Below are 20,167 nucleotides of genomic sequence, written 5' to 3'. Positions count from 1 at the left end.
TGAACAAGCTGATTTGAGAACAGTAGTATTTCCAGTTTTCCTTGTCACTGTTTGTGAGCCAATCTTTGAGAATTAATTTCTATTTCCATTCATAAGTGGTTAGCTGTTGGTTTCCTTTTGCTCATTTTTAAACTGTCTTTATAATTTTTAGAGCTTGTTTGAAGTGAGTGTGGTCTTTGCTCACCCAGAAACAGTTGAGGATTGCCACTTCCTGTAAGTTGCTACGTAAACAACAATGTCAGTTGTGTAACATTGTTAATGCTTTTTGGTTTTCATGAAACAGTGTTCCTCCTCTTTGTAATGAGCATATCCGAACTTGTCATGTCTGTTAGTAGGTTTAAAAGGTGCTGTCTACTATAAGGGTATAGGCATACCAGTACAGCTAGTATTTGTCTGCTCTTGAAATCTTGAGTTTAGCAGCCATATATATTAAAATATATAAAATATATTTGAATTATATTCACCCCAAAATAAACTCATTAACTTTTTTTTTATTAACTTGAATTTTACCTAGACGTGCGATATGCCCAGATTGCTTCAAGCCAGCCAAAAACAAACAGGTAAGGATTTCTCCTTTTTTTTCTTTATTGTTTGTCTGAGTTGAATATTCAGATTAACAACAAAATGATATGCATTAGAAATGCTGGCAATGTATTGTACTAAGAATCATTCTTTAAATATTTCCATTTGCTACATTTTTATTTTTTTCAACTCTAAATACCTTTGCCTCTAGCTAGGAAGTCATAACACAAACATTCTCATATTTGTGTCACTGTCTGGGTTGTTTCCCTGGTATTAAATTTAGAACCAGTGTTTCAATGATGTTACTGTTACCCATTTGGGAAAAATTCAACTTTTAGGTTTTAATCCCAAAATTACCTCATTGGGGAAAATCCGTGTTAATAGCATTCCAAACTTTTGTCTAATATTCATTTTCTAGGAATTGGTATTTAAGAAATATAATCCAAAATAAATTATTTTACTTAGGACAGTCTGGATTAATATGGCCTATTTCAGGCTATATTTGCAAAAGGGCATTTTATTCAAACTTCCCTTTATTTGATATGAACTGGTCTTCATGTTAATGAGCAAACTAGTTAGCATGTCTCGTTAGTTTCTACTATGCCAGGAGGAATGGCATGGCAATGATATTGGGAAGATTTTATGCCACAGATAGGTAGTTGGTTTTATGCAGAGTCTCAGGCATTCTTAGTTTTACTGACATCCATTTTGCTGTTATGGTTGTTAAAAAGAATATAAGTTTACTACCAAAGATACATCTATTGGTCTTTACTCTTTCTTTGATTAATTGCTGAGCCTTTTGGAACTGGATGTGGGGTGGGGTGGTGGGGAGAGTTTGTAACATTTGTTGAATGCCCTGTGCAGAAATAATTTACAAATGCAGACAAAGCCTAAAGCATTACTTCCCACCTTTCTCACATCATGGTACACCTAGAACATTATCATGTTTGTTCAACACCCTGAGGTTAACAAATGAAGTTGCTCTAAGTTGGAAGCAATGGGCCTGGGACTTCTCTTTGTCTAGGTCCTGCCCCTCTGCACTTGTGAATTAGAGGTCTCAACATCTTGGGTATAATTGCAGCTTGTTGCTTTGCCATAACAGTTGGAAAGCTCTGTCCAAATAACCTGTAGCCATATTTATATTGAAGATCTTGTTTCAGGTTTTGTTATCTTTGAGGAAATACACAAGTACCAGCACCAAATAATGGAATAAGGACATATTTGTCAAAGCATCATTGACACCACATCATTTGGCCAGTAGTATAGGTGTATGTAGCTTTCCTGACTTTTTGCTGAGAGCAAATTATATGACCTTTTGAGATTCTTTCAGGCTTAAGAGTTCATATCTTAACAAATAGGCACTTATTTTTCAGTTTTAACCCTATACCTTGGGGTTCTCCAAAATATGGTTTAGAAAAGCATTGATTTGATGACAAACCATTGAGATGCCTACATTGTACCACTTTAGAGTCAAGCATAATTTCTCCAAACAGACGAGACAATTGTGATTTATCATAGTAAGCCATGTATATATGCAGCACTAATTTGTCCTAGTATATCTACCATGTGGTTTGGCTTTTCTTATTTAAAAAACCCAATGTGGGACATTTGTTGTAGATGCCCTTCTATTTGGCATGGTGAATTTGTTTAATTTATCTGTGGCTGGTGAGTGATGTTGAGTTGCTAGATGCCAGGGTAGGCTGTTTGGCTCTATTTACCTCTTAGCCTAGCAACCTGCTGCTAAATTGTTCTGCTAGATCTACCTGGTATTATGGACATAGACTAAATGGAAAAGGAGGGTTGTGCGGACGAAATGACAGTATGAATGCTTATGTTTTATTTTCTTGAAGCTCTTGAGTGTTTCTGTCCTATAAGTATGGTTTAAAATGATGTAATTTCTCCAACCATGTTCTGTGTTTCACCTCCGATGTTTTCTTGGCTAGGTGATAAAACACTTTTCTTTTCATTTTTACCTCATATAGTCAGTGTTCACTAGAATGGCAGTTATGAAAGCGTTGACTAAGATAAAAGAAGAGGATTTCCGCAAGTAAGTAGAAGTATAAAAACATGGGAGCATCATGGAATTTTCGAATTAAAGGAATGTTAGAGATAATCTGGATTATCTCTAAAACAAAACTGGATGTATTTCAGGGATGATGATTGTGTCTTAGTCATTGTTATAACCTGGCGTGTAGTAGTGTTCAGTAAATGTTTGTCGACTGACACTTAAATTTATGAACCAAATCCAGCTTTTTTATTTTTAGAAGAGGATATTGAGGGGTTGACTTGCCTAAGATTTCAACTGGGTAATAGAGTGGACTTAGAGCCAGGGTTCCTGACTCTCCAGCCCAGAGCTGGTCCCATTACATCCCTCATTCTGCGTTTCAAGTATTATCCATCTCCAGAAGAGGGAGGAAAAGGCTCATGAGTTCTTCACTTGTTAAAATATGCTGAAATACAATAAACCTTGTATTTTAATTCTTATTGTGTTGATTTTATTTAATAAAATACTATCATAGTTATCCTTCCAGAATATCCTTGAATAAGTTTCAAACAATGAAGCTATGAAGAAGGTTTTATTTATTTTACTGACTAAAAGCAAGCCTCAGAAAATGGAGATACTTCTATTAAATTTTAGAAAGTAAAGTTAGCTACTCTCTATAAGCAATAGTTCCTGAGTTTCTAAGTGATTTTTTTGTTAAGACATCTTGGGAAACTATGACATTTTCAAGCCAAGCATTTGGAGTAAGTCCATATCTAGTCTTTTACAGGTAGACTCCAGTCCATGGCTTTGGAAGTTCCCAGATGGTAGACAGAAAATAAAGCCAAATATTGCTCTTTCCTGTCTTCAGTTAGATTGAAGTTTCTTAGCTGAAAGAGCAGAGTCTGCCACATTCCACTTTTTCTGGCCTTGAGGTCATAGTTGGGATGAGAAGGAGAAAGACAGAAAAATGGCAGAAACCCTCCCCACAGGTGGGACTTACTCCTGTAAATAGTCTGTCAACTCACACCAACTTTACCCAAAGCTGGCACCAAGTGTTCATGGATAGCAAAATGACTAAAGAGCCTGAGAGGCTTCCACTTCATAAATATGGGTTTTTCTCTCAAATCTCAAGGCTGTTAGAAATTATCATTTGGGAACATGAGGCCTCCTCAGTGAAAGGTAGTAGCAGAGCCCTGATTTACTTAGTGCCACTCTCATGTGTTACCATGTACTTAAGACCCTTATGATTCTGAAAATTAAAGTTAGGGAGTGGCTTAGTCCATGAGAGACTCAGGCTCTGTGTGTCTCAGACAATGCTGATTCATCCTAGTTATGTGGTTCAATATCATGTCTGGAAAATAGTAGCTGTAAAATTTATTTTGTTTTGCAGGCAGTTTCCTTGTCCTCCAAACTCACCAAAGGCTGTATGCACTGTTCTTGAAATTGAGTGTGCTCATGGTGCTGTTTTTGTGGCTGGTAAAATATTTAGTCTAGAATATACTTACACTATCAACTTACTCTCCTTTCTGAAAAATTCAAATGACTCCTTTGTTTCTTCTTATTTTTATTGTTAGGTTCTGATTAGTTACCTCTTTTGAGAATTAGGACTGATATCCAAGCTTATTTTAGGTTCAATAGGCATTTTTAAGATCCACTTAGTTCTGTTATTTAAAATGCCATGCCAAAGGGAAATGACACTTCTCAGGTTTTAATAGTTTCCATCAGAGATGGCCAGTACCCATAGGAATATGGGTAGATGCAGAGACCTGAAACTGATCAGGAGAAACTTAGCCACAGAGAGCATGAAAGTGAACTTGAAAAAATAATTTTGTTATCTGCAAAATGACTGAAGACTGAGCTTCTGCCTAAAAAAAAAAAGAAAAAAAAATTGTTGCATTGACCTTCCCAAGAGGTAATCTAGCAGATGGTTTTTGTTTTGAAAGCTACATCAATTTCATAGTAATAGCTGAAATGAAATTGCTCTCTAGTCTCAACTATAGTACCCTACCCCATGGTCACGAAAGCTACCTGCCATTAGTGCAGCTTTATTCATAAAGCAGTGAGTCATATTGTTAGGGTTGTGTTGTTTTTTTTTTTAATTACAAAAACTTCAAAATTTCCTGTATTTGAACTATTTGGAATATATTATCACCAATGAGTATTGCATTAAAAGTATTATTAATCAGGCGTAAAAGCAGTAGTTGCTTTTTTTTTCCCCTAATGATCCTTTGTGTGTTCCATAATATAACTTGTTCAGTCAGTCAATCAGATTAATAGATATACTGATCATTCCTTTAGAGCTCATTTGATGATTCATATCATGTCTTTAGCCTTCTCTTCTACTGTTACCTTAAATCTTTTAATTTAATTATGTATATGTCTTTGTGCTGGCTCCCCAAATTAGATTGTAAGTTAGTTGAAGGCTAAACATTGTTTTATGTCATGGCACCTAGGATATTGGCACTCAATAAATAGTTGTTTTATCCTCTTGTGTTAATTATACTGTTCCATCCAGGCTACCTTATGTTTCTTTGGCAGGGAGATACAATAAATATTCCAGGAATCTACCACAGACTCCTTGGATAATTGATGGAGAAAGGAAGCTGGAATCTTCAGTGGAAGAATTAATTTCAGATCATCTTTTGGCAGTATTCAAAGCAGATAGTAAGTGTTATAATATTCATATTTTAAATACATTGTCATTCATGAATAGATTTCTTGGAGGTGGCAGGAAGGATTTCTAAATTTTGTAAATCACCACCAAATCTGGGCTCCTTGCCTGGCAGCTTCCCATGAACAGGGGTCACCATGTCCTGAGCACCTCTAACTTGGGCTAGATTTGAGCCAAGTATTTCTTTCCTTTCTCAAGATGACTGTTCTTTCCTGGGCAAATTAAAAACCATTGAAACTATTTTAAGTGAATGTACTTAAGCTCTGACCTTGGGGCACCTTAGACTTGGCCTCTTTTTGGGGAATGTGAGGAAATGAAAACACAACTTCCACATGTAGTGCTTGTTCAAGAATAATCATTGGCAAATGCCTAGTTCCCATCTTAACTGCTGATGTCCTGGGATAAAGTTCAAGACTACAGAAGATAGATCAATAGCTACCATTTTGCAAAGACTTAATGTTAGTATGTTGTGTTTTAATTTTCCAGGTATTAATGAGCCCAGGTTTGTGGGATGAGTCAAATCCGGTCAGGTTTATGTTTTCTTTGTCTCAATAGGTCTGTCAGGTCACAGGCTGCATAGAGCCTTGTGATTTCATCTAGGATTAGACTAGAGGAAAGGGGCTAAGATTTCAATCTCAGAAAGTCATGTTGTACGTCAGGAAAAACTGTAGGCAGTAAATAATGCTTTACTTTGAAGTGGGTCTCCTCGTACAATTAAAACACCTTTTTTTGAGGAACCAACTAGATATCTACCCTTCTCTCTGAAAAACCTTAAGGCAGGCCTGCTTTAGGAATGGCAGGCAGATGATTGAAAAGAGATATGGCTGTACCTTCCAGGTCTCTGGCTTGTCAAGAGGAAAGGGCACTTTAAACTACATCCTTCTTATGATTTGTTGCCTGCTGGGTTGGTGGACTCTCTTTTTAAGGGCCTTTAAGAATTGTTTACTGAGGGGCACCTGGATGGCTCAGTCGATTAAGCATCTGCCTTCAGCTCAGGTCATGAAGCCAGGGTCCTGGGATCGAGTCCCTCATCAGGCTCCTTGCTCAGTGGGGAGCCTCCTTCTCCCTCTGCCTATAGTCTCCCCACTTTTCCTTTCTCTCTCTCTCTCTCAAATAAATAAATAAAATCTTAAAAAAAAAAAAAAAGAAATGAGCTTTTACCTACTTAATATTTACATACTGGTTATCTCATAAGTATTATCCAAGTTATGAAGAAGCAAAAATCAAGCTTTAGCACAAAAAGTCTCTTCCAAACTCTTTTTGGGGCCACCTTACTCTCATTCTATAAGATGATTCGAGAAACTTTCAGTTTTGATTATGTGGGTCCCAAGGAAGCCCCCATTACCAAAAGGGCTGTTGGGAGGCTCTGAAACAGCTGTATGTTTCCCCCTTGCAATCTTGCATGAAGTTAGCTTGGTTTCATTTTCCATTTGAGGGGGAAAAATTATACCCAACTGAAAATGAAGCAAACTGTGTATTTAGCATCTGTAATTGTATCCTGAGGAAATGTATTGAGAGCTGCTTGAGAAAAAGCAGACCTCTGGGCCTCTGTGCTAACTGGCTCCTTGTTAGGGGATAAAATCTGTTGTTTGAAATGCCCGACTGGTAGCATCAATTTGCAAAACCTGTGCATTTCGAATATATTACTTGTTTTTTCTGTGGTTCACGTCTGACAGCTCTGGGAAGATGGTTCTGACTGTTGTACCTCTATGGTTTACAACTCTCTGAAAATAGTAGTATTATATGAAGTAGTCTAGCTCCTTACATAAAGATTCTTTCCACACGGGGCGCCTGGGTGGCTCAGTAGGTTGAACGTCGGACTGTTGGTTTCATAAGGCTCTGTGCTCAGTGCGGAGTCTCTTTCAGATTCTCTCTCCCTCTCCCTCATGCTTGCTGTCTCTCTCAAATAAATAAATAAAATCTTTAAAAAAAAAATAAATGGATGAATGAATGAATGAATGAATATAAATAAAGATCCCTTTCCCTAAATGGGAGATACAAACTTGTTTCTGTCACTTTAAACGGGCACATCATATTATCCATTTGCTAATCCCCTAGTTAATGAGTAATAAACTTTGACACACTCTCAAAGTCAATGTGTCTAAGAAATTTTCCCCTAGCCCATATATTATTTCACTTATTGAATAAATATCTGTCATGTTATTTCCCTGCTGAAAACTTGTCAATGACTACGTACAGGATAAAAGTCCAAACTGCTGAACTTGATCTTCTGAGGCCTTTATCATCTGGCCTCTGCCAGTCCCATCATCTATCAGTCCCATCATCTGTCTGTCCAGGGTATGAGGGCCACTGCAGACTAGCTGAACTGCTGATAGTTCCTGATCATTCTTGCACTTGGTTTTTGTTTTTGCAATATCTGTTCCTTTGAGCAAAAGGCTCAAAGAAGCGTAGGATTAAGGGGATAAGACAAGGTGTAATGCGAATTTAGAAAACTCAACCAGGGCACCTGGCTGGCTCAGTCGGTGGAGTATGGGACTCTTAGTCTCAGGGTTGTGCATTTGAGCCCCACGTTGGGTATAGAGATTACTTAAAAATAAAATCCTTAAAATAAAAAAAAGAAAAAAAAAGAAAACCCAACCAAATTTTAAACATGTATTTCCTAATACTTAAGGTAGTAACTCCTTTTCCTTTTGTTGTCAGCTAATATTCATAATTGCACAGGAATAAAGGGTTAAAGGTTACCCCACAAAAGTATTTCTCAATGAAGTGTCCAAATTTGAGATATCTTTCTAAAAGATATAATAAATGTCCCTTCTTCCTTTGTCTAGATTTAATGTTTCCCTGGTCTTCTCAAGAGCCTTGCTTTCTGCAACTCTTTCTTATTAATGGGCTAGACTTTGTGGAGGTTTTATGGGCTAATTTATGGACTGGAGGTTTCTGGTCTGATTTAGTTGTCACTGGGTAGACTGATATATCTCTCTGTGTCCTGTTCATTCCCCTCACCCCGACCAGTCACGGGTTATGGCTCAGTCGCTATGGATCCCTTGGTTCCCTAGCATTATGGCTGGTTTGGAGACAGTGGTGGGCAGGTATGATAGATCGCAGCCCCAGGGAGTCAGTATCTTTCAGCTTCCCGGATGCCATTCTGAACTTTCCATTCAGCCATCCACCCCTACTTAGTGCTACTCTTGAGTCTGTTGACTCTGACTAGACACTATTGATGTTACTGTGTAACAATGGAGTGTAAACATGGAATGGAGGGTTCTTTGGGACTTAATGGTTCACAGAATCCTACTCCTTGCTTGGCTTAGATTCTCTGCCTTGAGAAGAGCCTGACCCTGTAGCTTTCATGGCTGCATGCCTGGCCAGTTCTTCGCAGAAGCTAAATCCTAGGCCTACTTTGGATATCTAGCCCTTCCCTAACCAGCCCTAGGTTGCTCCTCTGGGTGAGACCCATAGCTTTGGGCCCTGTGGACAGAGAGGAGCCTACCTGACCCTGGCAGTACATGACAAACAACAACTCAGAGCCTGTTTCCCCGAAGTGTTGACCTCGGCTTGCAAAAGGGATTTCTTAGAGGTGAAAGAAGAATGAAATCCTAGCTTCTTCATAGCTAAACATCCTAGGAAAGAGGGCTAATCTTCAGTGTCATTTTCATAGGATTTTTCAAGCCTGTTAACCTTCCTTTTTCTAAAATCTACATGGGACCTTTTCATATAGACTCTTTCCTTGGGAAAAAATAGCTGTCAAAATGGTATTCACCCTCCTTCCACCTTTCCTATTTGTTCTTCCCAGCTGTCTTGTTCTTCCTTGTCTTGTGCTCTCTAAAGTGGCTGGACCATTGAGGAATAAATACAAAACTCACAGCTCATTCTTCAACTGTGCTCTCAGTACGGGAATGTTCTTCTACGCATCCTGTCCTAGCCCTACCCACTGTATTACAGTCCTTATACCTCCACAAACAGTAAGCCCTGTGAGGATAAGGATGGTATCTATCTTGTTTACCTCCCCAGGATCTAGCATGGTGCCTTGCACATACCCACTGTAGATATTTGTTCCTGAATGAATAAATCAGGGTTTAAGTCTGAGTTCTAGCCTCCAATATATGTGTTCAGAGGTCTTACACTTTGCCGGACTCTAATGACTGACCAGAGTTCTCCAAACATCCCAGCCTTTTCTAATCCCTGCTCTGAGAAGACTGGTGTTTCTTTCCCTGTATGCATGAGTCTGAACTCTTCTGCTTGTCTTTGTTGTGGTTAAGAGACTCTGGAGTCAAACTGTCTGCTTCAAATCCTGGCCTTACTACCTACCAGTGATGTGATCTTAGGCAAGTTACCTATCCTGCCTGTCTCATTTTCCTTGTAAGTAAAATGAGGATAATGATAGTACCTACCTTGTAGTGTTAACATTTATGAAACATTTATAATAATGTCTGCTTATGGTAATGTTTGCTATGGTGATGATGATGGAATCGTCAGTTTTGTATCTAAGAAAGTTGTCATGTAACCCCTCCCCCCTTTTTTACACTATTTCCCATTCTGATATTTGCAGCTTTTTAGCCTAGGATGATCCATCTATCTTAGAATGAACACTAGCTTTGTTGTGGTCCTAGCTTAGGTTTGTTTAATATAAGAATTTGCTTTTAAACCCCTTTTTCCCCTCCTCTTCTTTTCATAGAATTTAATTTTCAAATAAATGTTTTTGCTTTGTTTTGTTTTAAGGAAAAAAAGGAGAGATGATAGATTTTTCATCATAAGCATGTGACCAGGCTTGTAGTGGAGCCTTCCTCCAAACAGAGCTCTTTCCCATGGGATGGTGGCATAAGATGATAGTTAAGGTCTGGCTTTGACGTCAGGAACAGCTCTGCCATTTAATCATGTGATCTTGGGAAAAGTACTTATCCTTTTAGAAGCATGGTGTTCTTTTATTTAATACCTACATCATAATGTTATAATAAGGATTAAATGAAAGAATGTATGCAGAATTTTAGCTCAGTGCCCAGCATATAATAAGTGCTCAGTAAATGTTGTTTCTTATTATCATTGCTATTTTTATTAGAGATTGGGATTAGAGGTGGGATGACTATCCCTTGAAACTCTCCTGTAGATTATTCAAGACAAATGAGGTTTTTACCAAAGGGTGGGAATGAAAGTCTTGAGGTTATTATGTTACTGATTATTTTTCTTTATCTGCTTTGCAAAGGTTTTAATTTTTCCTCCTCTGGAAGAGAAGATGTAGATGTGAGAACATTAGGAAATGGTAAGATTGCAACAGCATCACTTGACTAGAACTAACTTTCAGACTACCACCCTTCTCAGACAGCAGGTTCGCTGTAGTCGCTTGGTTAAAACTAAAGTGGGCAGAGCCCAGAGCTTCTCCCAGTGAGGAAGCTTTGTGGATTGTGGAGCTACCTTTATAAACTATATGATTATGTCTTAACAGGATTCATTTCTTAAGAGGCCATCCTTATTGCATACCTGTATGTTCTAAGGGACTTTTATGTGCATGAACAAGGTGGTGCCTGAGTTTTTCCAAAAGTTGGCTTATTAATTTTTCCATTTGATAACATTTCAGCAGTACCAGTACAGTTTTCAAAATGCACATCTTCATTTAAAAAGTGATTCTGCTCTCTTAGCCTTCATTTCTCTCATTTTACATTGTTGCATTACAAAAAAGATGATGAGAATTAATCCCGAGTTTAAGATTAATAGTCCCTTCCGCTTATGGAATCATAGCTTTTCCATTTCACTAGTGGATTAGGCTTAGGAGGATGGATTTCAGCTTGGTATGCCTGGGCATTGCCGTGTGTGATAACGTTACCTTAGTGTAACCAAGTCAATTAGTGGTTGTTTGGATTTTATTTTGTAATTAACCCGAGCTTGTTCATGGACCTTTGGGAAAGTAGTCATTTTCACATATTGCCTGTACTGGGGTTTAGCAGCCCCCAAAAAGCCCCTTGATTCTTTCACACATCCTGCTTTCCCCCAGATGTAGTCATGTCACTAAACTTTCAGTCCTCTAGAGCTCTACTCGTTTTTTCACACCTCCTAACCCTCTTGCATTAGCCCAAATGTTAACTCCATCAACACGTTTCTGTTTCATGACGGGGTGTGTGCTGCCAGGAAGGCCCTTTGCAATTGAGCTGGTGAATCCTCATAGAGTACATTTCACTTCACAAGAAATTAAGGAACTTCAGCAGGTAAACCACTTCATGACATGGAAATTGTCATGTTTCCGCAACTCTGTAACTGAACTAGAATTGCTAATTGTTTTTCTTTTTCTGCTACTACAGAAAATTAATAATTCGTCTAACAAAATCCAAGTCCGTGACTTGCAGCTTGTCACAAGGTAAGGGTAGACTCGCTGGAGATGATCTCAAAAGGAAAGTTTTGGTAGATCATTTATCTGTTAAGGGAATTGTCTCCAGAATATATAAAGAAGCCTAACACCTCAATAAGAAAGCAACCCAATTAAAAATGAGGGAGATGATTAAGTGGACATTTCTCCAAAGAGGATATACAGTTAATGAATGAATACATGAAAAAAAATGCTCAATATTTTTTGCCATTGGGGAAGGGCAAATCCAAAACCTCAGTGATAGCTCACTTTGCCCTCACTAGGATGGCTATCATCAAAAAGACAGAAGAAACAAATGTTGGCAAAGATGTGGAGAAATTGAAACCCTCGTATATTGCTGTGGGATTGTAAATGCGGCCACTTTGAAAGACAGTTTGGCAGTTTCTCAAAAGGTTAAACGTGGGGTTACTATTATGACCCAGCAATTCCACTTCTAGATATATACCCAAGAGAAATGAAAATGTACATCCACACAAAGACTTCTACATGGATGTTCAAAGTAGCATTATTCATAATAACAAAAAAGTAGAAACAACCCAAATGTCCATGGATAATATATGGTATCTCCATACAATGGAATATTATTCGGTAATAAAAAGGCAAAAGGCACTGATAATGCTCCAACATGGATGAACCTTGAAACATTATGAAGTGAAAGAAGCCAGACACCACACACCACATATTGTATGATTCTATTTTGTATGAAATATTCAGAGCAGGGAAACCTATAGAGACATAAAGTTAATTAGTGGTTGCCAAAGGCTGGGGGAAACAGGGAATGGGAAGTGACTGAAATAGGTATGGAGTTCTTTTTTGGGGTGATGAAGTAGTCTAAAATTAGATTGTGGTGATAGCTACACAACTCTGTAAACATGCTTGAAATTACTGAATCGTGCAGTTAAAATGGGAATTGTATATAAATTTTATTTCAAATTATTTTTAAAGAAAGGGAAGTTTGGGGCAAGGCTTGTGTATATTCTGTGTATTTAGACAAACTTCCGTTTATTGTTTTTGTTTAGAGAGGCAATAGGACATATGAAAGAAGGTGAAGAAGAAAAGACCAAGTCCTATAGTGCCTTAATATGGACAAATAAAGTCATACAGAAGAAAGATATTGAATTCCTAAATGACATAAAGGTAGTTAAGTGCTCTCTTTTTATTTTTCAATTGCCTATAAAAGAGTCCTTTCACTTTTGGTTTAATACTAGCAAGTCATAGAGCATGGGCTTTGGGGTATGTGAGACCTGCTTTCAAATCCTGGCTTTGCCATCTACTGGCTGAACGACTGGGCAATTCATCGAGCCTGTTTGAGAGACAGCATTGCTAGTGATGAAGGACCTGCCTCTGGGCACAGATCGCTTGGATGCAAATCCTGATCTGCCTTTCATTGTTGTGTGACCTTGGACAAGTTGCTTCTTCTCTTTATACTTCAGTTTTTTCATCTATAAAATTAGTTAGAAGAATGAAATGAGGTTAGTCTTATGAAGCACTTAGAATACTATCTGGTACATAGAAAACCTCATCAATGCTATTATTTTTTTTTAAGATTTTATTTATTTATTTGACAGAGAGAGACAGCCAGCGACAGAGGGAACGCAAGCAGGGGGAGTGGGAGAGGAAGACGCAGGCTCCCAGCAGAAGAGCCTGATGTGGGGCTTGATCCCAGAGCACCGGGATCACGCCCTGAGCAGAAGGCAGACGCTTAACGACTGCGCCACCCAGGCGCCCCCCCCATCAATGCTATTATATTTGGCCATCTGTAAAAAGGAAATACAAAATAGAATTGTCTAATAGAATTGATGCTAAGATTAAGTGCATAAATAAGACATGTTGTAAATTTTAAGAAGGATAGTATATGTACAGCACAAATATTTTGGCACATGCTAGGTTTTCCTTCACATGAACGTATCAGTGTAGAGGGTCTGCCTATTCATTTGCATATTTCTTCCCACCTGTCCCCACCTCTTCCTGTAAAGATAATTTACTCTCAAATGCAAGGAATGAGCATAAATGGGCACAGAGATTTGTATACAGTTATCACAACATTGTTTAAATGGGGAATATTTTGTAATAATCTAGATGAGCTACTAGAAGAGAATGGCTTAATCTTACAGTTTATCTGTATGATGAGCTATTGCTAGCCAGTGTTAGAAATTATGTAGGAGGTGACTATTTATTGACAAAGGAAAATGTTCCTGATAGACGCTAAGGGGGAAGAAAACAAGCTATAAAGAGTATACAGAGGGTGATACATTGTGACGTAAATACACACACAAGTGTGTGTTTGTGTATGCACATGTATATGACTATGGAGACAACAAATTGTATGGCAAAAGATACCATAAATAGGATTTATACTTATGAAAAATACAAATCCCCAATACAGAAAAATAGATAGACAATAAGTGGCATGGAGGAGAAAGCTAGTTGCATACTTTGTCAGTAGAAATGTAAATGTTTAACCTTTTTGAAAACAATGTAACAATGACTGTGAAAGTTAAAAATATATTGATCTTCTACCCAGCACTTTTACTACTGGCAGTCTATCCTGAAGAAATAAAACTCCAGTGCATAAGGATATGTGCACAAAGATGTTTACTTTATTCAAAGTGGCAAATCAGCAACACAACTAGAAACAAAGTGAATTTCCTTCAAAAAGGAAAGGAAAGAACAAGCTAGAATATTATAAAGCTATTAAAAAAAAAACTAAAACAGCATGTAATCCCATTTAATTTATGTTATTGTGTGTATATATACCTAAAATTGTTGGAAAAAAGTTTAAAGGTAGGTTTTCATCTATGACTTATAGAAACACCCATGACATTATGAGAAAGAAAGTGAAGTGCAGAATAATGTTTATAGTATGTGTTTTGGTGAAAGCATACGAGTCATTCACTTAGAACTTGCCTAAGTTCATCTCTAACCCGTAGGGTGGACTAGATCACCCCCAGAGGGCCTCCAGGTCTCAGGTTCTGTGATTCTGTATCAAAAGCTGTTGGCTTTTGGCCCATTATCTGGGGCCTTTAGGATTACAGTTTAACTCTAGACAGATATCTTTAAGACTGCAAAACAAATTTCTAAACCTCTGTTCCATCACGTGTACAAGTCATTTAGAATGCTGGGGGGGGGGATTAACTCATTTTAAAAATAGATTCGGGGCACCTGGATGGCTCAGTCGGTAGAGCATGTGACTCTTGATCCTGGGGTCATGAGTTCAAGCCCCACATTGGGTGTGGAACCTACTTTAAAAAAAAAAAAATTAGATTCATCATTTGGAGGTAGCCCAATTCAGAGCTAATTCAGAAATAATGCTGAATAAAGCTGCAAGATGATTTTTGGAGGTACAGAGTAAGAGCAGTGAAAGGGTGTTTTTTAATAGTTCACAGCCCAAATAGACTGATGGGACAAGCTGACGTCTAATGATTTTTTGTGTTGGGGTTAAGACTATTTTCAAATATTCCTGTTGTCATCAAAAATACAAAAATTGAGTTACTGTCCCATTTTGAGAAAGAGCCACTTCAGATTCACTACTTATCTCTTCTTAAGGGCAACTTCTAAGAAAAAAAACTACTTTTGTATATATGTATATGGGTTTCTGAAAATTCAGCAGAATGGGGCCAGCAGGGTGCGGTGTTAGAGTAAATGGTTTCCTTTGTCTACTGAAAACAAGCAGACACAAAACACACACAGGAGTGTGTGGTGATCAAGCGTTATTTTGGAAGCCCAGTGGTGGGTCTACCAGCTCAGTTAGTACTTCTATTGACTAGTTCATGGTTCACAGTCCTAGGATTGAGTAGCAAGGAAGGAAACAGGGAGAAGAGCACTCCTTAGTTACCCATTTAAAGCCAGCTGTTTCTGTATTTTATAGTGGAGGCCATATCTGTACAGATCCCTTAACAGTTCAGCCTTGTCCTTTGTCTTTTTGGCTGGAGAAATGTCAAATCTTATGGAGACAGTGTATCTCAGCAGAACAAAGTGCTTCTAAAATCAAAGCATTAGAGAATCATAAAACTCATGAGTTAGGAGGGGCCATTGACTCACTGCTATGATCAAAACAGTCACACCATTTCAAGTATAGTCTTTGTCAGAACTTGCTCTTTCTTTCTTGGTGGAGAACTTGATAGAGGGGAGACCAGACAGAAATCCTGCTCTTCTTTCCGTGGCTTCAGGCACTCCCAAATCATGTAAATTAGAAAGGAGTTGTTCCAACAAGAAATGGCAGAAGATTCAAAGTTCTTATGAACCTGCATTTCTCATTATGCCCAATATCTATTTTTAAAACTTGGAATTAGTTGACCTTTTCTAATATTAATCTCTATTTCTTATTTCATATCTTGTGATAAAAGGAAATCTCTAATTATAAGAAAAACAAGCCCATGCCCCTAAAAAATCTGAATTGTAAGAAAGGCATGCAGTATTATTATTCTTAAGTAACTTGAACTGGGCTTACAAATACTGAGAGGTCCTTGTTTATTGTATACACTTCTTTGTAATTATTATATTGAAATACTACCCTAAACAGTGATGCAACAGTTAATTTTCCAGATATATCTTTTCATGGAGAAAAAAACAACAAACAAAAAACAAAACCTTGTAAGTAGGTGTATGGTTGTCCATAAAACATGCACACTGCCCATACACACCAGTGATGCTGAGGTCTCACCTTTGACAGACAGCCTTTCTCACCTCAGCCATTCACCCCACTATTAAGTCATCTGTTGGGTTGTGTGGGGGGGAGGTAAGAATAGGTCTTCTAGAAGAGCTCTGTTAAAGTAAAGGACAACTAATGAATCATCGAGCCTTACTTCGGAAACCGGGGATGTACTGTATGGTGACTAACATAATATAATAAAAAATCATTAAAAAAAAAATAAAGTAAAGGACAGACTAGAACTCCAGGGTCCTAATCAATTTAATTAACTGATTAAATACTAGAACAAAAGAGACCTTGGGGATCACTTACTTCAAAGCTTTTTTAAAAATGGCATATTGGGGCCCAGTAAATGAGTAACTATGGACGAGGTTATGAGACATTCCACAGAGCCTGAACCTTAGGGAGTACAATTTATTATCGTATTGGTTCTACCCTGACAGTGATAGATGTGGTCCTCCAAAGAAAACATCTGTGGTGGGCTATGAATGACAGAGGAGGTGCTGAGACAGGCTTCCCTGGGCAGCAAAGCTGACTGTATGGTTGTGTAATACATCCTCTTCTAGGACTTAAAGATTGACCAGAAAACACCTCTGCGGGTCCTTCACCGGAGGCCCCTGGCTGTAAGAACTCGCATCGTTCACTCCATGGAGACACGCTATGTGGATGAACATCATTTCCACCTCTATCTGAAGACTCAAGCTGGGACGTATCCTTTCGCCTTCCGCATAGCAGTACTCTAACCAGAACCCTGTTGGAAGAGTTCATGCTGCCCTAGAAAATAGGTGCAATTTGATCTAGGCACGATTAGGGTAAGGATTAGGTTGGGGAAGAGCCCTTTTTTTTGGGGGGGGGAGGGTTCCCATCTAATTTGTATCTTTCAAAATGACATTTTAAACCATGGGGCAGCAGCCAATAGAGCGTGAACTTTAAAATAGTCAGTGTCTCACACAATGCTGACTGCATCGTAAGTACTCAGAAAACAGTTTTGATTGATTCATTTATTGATTTGTGTTTTTATACACTTTGCAAGTCACATTTTCATAACCACATTTGGGTTCTTTCAGCATTTTGAGCATTTGCCCCAAATCAGTAAACACTGATAGTAGAGGGGAGTGGCCCAACTTTATATGCTGATCTTCACTTAATTTGGCCACTGGCCCAAAACAAGAAAATAGTCTCATCACGTGTTCATATGGTACCCTGTTTTGTGTGGGTTTTGTTTTTAAAGATTTTTTTAATTTATTTATTTAATCAGAAGGAGAGAGAGAACATAAGCAGGGAAGTGGCAGGCAGACGGAGAAGCAGGCTCCCTGCTGAGAAAGGAGCCCCATGCAGGATTCGATCCAAGGATGCTGGGATCATGACTTGTGCCAAAGGCTGACGCTCAACCGACTGAGCCACCCAGGCATCCCTTTTGTGTGGTTTTGTATCCGATCTGAGTTGTTAGTTAAAATACATCAGGGAGTTGCCAGAGTCCTAGCTCTAGTTTATTTTTCAAAAGTGCTCCTAATATTTGTTTGTTTGTTGGTTTTATATTATTTAGTGATCCAATAGCATGAAGTGATAAAATACCTAATATAAAACTAATGATACACTTATGGGTATAAGGCAAAAACTGTCGTTTTAATAACCAAGTAGCATTCTCACCATGTTGCTGTAGTCTGTTTCTGCTTCTCCATCGGCCTCCTCTCCCTTCTTCCTCCTCAACCTCGACCTCCTCCCTTCTTCCTCCTTGATCTGTTTAGACCACAGTGGGCAGACCTTTATAGCTTTGTTGTCTGGAGCACATTTGCCTACTGTAGATGGAATGTGGATGAAATTTCAAAGAAATCACAGATTTTTTTTTTCTCTTTTTACCTAATTCCAGCTTTTACTTTAGAGTGTTAAGGTGAAATGCAGTGGTCTTTTGAAGAAACTAATGTCTTTTCAATCTTATTAAAACATTTTTAGGACAGGCGTGTGTATATAACTTACAGGCTTAGCCAAGAAAAACTGTCTGGTAAAGCCTTAGATACCATGTGATTAGACACAGAAGTATGCGAATTTTTCACATATATTGCTCAGTAGGCTGAACTAGTTCATTTGACTTACACCTCATCCTTCTGGCTATGAATAAGAACCATTCTGGCCCTTTTAACTGGTTGTTCTGGGGCTTTTTGGTCAACTCTCATCATTGCTACTCAGAAGTAGCATTCTCAAAAGAAAAAAGAATGATGATTGTTGAGTAAGTATGAGTTCAGCAAAGAAGGCATTTACTAGATAATTACATGTCTTAAGCTTGAGTCAAAACATTTGGTGAAAGTAGAGTGAATACACTTTCAGAAAGTAAGCAGGACATAATATCAGCATATTCATGGTGTAAGTTTTTTATTTATCATCTGAGAATAAACTTATTTTTCCTATTCAAATTATATTAAATTTTATACTAAGTGCCAGTTTATAGAACACAACATAATGCTGAATGAGTTTTTACTGAATGCTAGCAAAATTACATCTCTCAGATGACTATTTTCAAGGCTGTAGTAGAGTCCTGTGTAAGGAATGTTAATGTGATCTTAATAAGTAATTCTAGGATTAACCAACGACTTCAACATTTGAAGACCTATGAGGGAAACACGAAATCGCCCCTTTCAAAAGACTTAATTCTCTTGCTAACCATGCAAGAGCTGCAAACAGCAAAAACTTAGGTCCTTTGATAATCCTTCTGCAGGGCCTTTATCAGTGACTAAATTAATATTCTCATTGTCCCTCCCATCCTACTGTTATTGTGTCACTAGGTCAAATTAGCAGGAAAGCCATCAAAATCACTCTATGTGTGACCCTGTGGAAACCTATCTTCTGGCAGATGCCAGCTGCTATTATGGAAAAATGGGACCAAAACAATGACAAAATGGAATTTGTGGCAAAGAACAAATAGCTAAAGTTTTTTTGTTTTGTTTTGTTCAGCACTGAAGTACAGTTCATTTTAAAAATCCATATCCAGGGTTGCCTGGTTGGCTCAGACAGTGGAGCGTGGGACTCTTGATCTCAGGGTTGTGGGTTTGAGCTGCATATTGGGTGTAGAGATTACTTGAAAGTAAGTAAGTAAATAAATAAATAAGCTTTTATTTCAATTTTTAATTTGTTTTATTATTTTATTATTTTTTAATTTAAATTCTAGTTATTTAAAAAAATAAACTTAAAACAAAAATCCATATCCAAACCTTGGCACTTGGAGATGAGCTAAAGAAAAAAGAAAGTCATGACTTTTGGTAAGTTTGGTATAAACACAGGTGCCAAGTCCTGCTATTAGCTGCCAGGCTGGTAGGAACTAGTTTGCCAAGGTTTATTTTCTATGACACACATCACGGGTCACAGCTCACAAATAACCTTTCCCTTGTAACATTTCTGCTTTTGTCTGTCATTTCCCTTTCACCTAGCAAATCTCACCAGTTAGTGCTGCATAGCTATCTCCATTGTTTCCTTAAACAAACCCCAGGTACATTAAAGAGTTTGTACATGGAGACTTTGGGAGAACCAAGCCGAACATTGGCTCTCTAATGAATGTGACTGCAGACATTCTTGAGCTGGATGTTGAGGTAAACCATTTTATTGTGGAAGTGCCCATTTGTACATTGAATTCAGCCAAGGTTGTGCTTTGGTGGGGGGGACATTAAGCCAAATAGGTATCTATCTCTACTCAATAGGTATTTGAAAACGGCCAAAATCTCACAGTAGCATTGTATTGCAGGGAGGGACTATCTTTGGAATTTTTATCTTCTTAAAAAATACAAGATCTCATTTATGATTCTTGCAGATATATAGCTAATTTACATGGGGCATGAGATCTTAAACTCTTACATGGAGCAAGGAAATGAAACTTAAGAGCCCTTTATATGTCCTTCGGACTCTACAGAGTTCATTCCCATACCTATTTTGTTTTATAAAAAATTTAAGGCAGACTACTCAGAAACATACATTCAGGACAGGGATAGAGAATGGGATGAACTAATGGTTATTAATAAAAACAGTTCTATAAAG

General features: G+C 38.0%; 1 protein-coding gene across 6 annotated transcripts in view; it reads left to right on the top strand.

Moving 5' to 3' along the window:
• PUS10 (pseudouridine synthase 10) overlaps positions 1 to 20,167 on the top strand; it is a 70,032-nt gene that overhangs the window by 46,662 nt on the left and 3,203 nt on the right. For 4 of the 6 annotated variants that reach the window (XM_026485255.4, XM_048222667.2, XM_026485239.4 and 1 more), the window contains exons 7-17: positions 152 to 213; positions 515 to 560; positions 2,505 to 2,569; positions 3,897 to 3,982; positions 5,045 to 5,170; positions 10,339 to 10,395; positions 11,259 to 11,335; positions 11,429 to 11,484; positions 12,513 to 12,630; positions 16,711 to 16,853; positions 19,626 to 19,725. In XM_026485255.4, the coding sequence (XP_026341040.4) occupies positions 152 to 213; positions 515 to 560; positions 2,505 to 2,569; positions 3,897 to 3,982; positions 5,045 to 5,170; positions 10,339 to 10,395; positions 11,259 to 11,335; positions 11,429 to 11,484; positions 12,513 to 12,630; positions 16,711 to 16,853; positions 19,626 to 19,725 (936 nt within the window). Of the gene's footprint in view, positions 1 to 151; positions 214 to 514; positions 561 to 2,504; positions 2,570 to 3,896; positions 3,983 to 5,044; positions 5,171 to 10,338; positions 10,396 to 11,258; positions 11,336 to 11,428; positions 11,485 to 12,512; positions 12,631 to 13,061; positions 14,257 to 16,710; positions 16,854 to 19,625; positions 19,726 to 20,167 lie in introns of those variants that run through there. The other 2 variants (XM_048222670.2, XM_048222671.2) reach the window with 1 other exon arrangement.

Source organism: Ursus arctos, unplaced genomic scaffold (genome assembly GCF_023065955.2).
Source record: "Ursus arctos isolate Adak ecotype North America unplaced genomic scaffold, UrsArc2.0 scaffold_8, whole genome shotgun sequence".
In the NCBI taxonomy this organism is placed as follows: Eukaryota; Metazoa; Chordata; class Mammalia; order Carnivora; family Ursidae; genus Ursus; species Ursus arctos.
The sequence above is the reverse complement of the archived record's forward strand: the minus strand, read 5'-3'. Positions and strand labels throughout refer to the sequence as shown.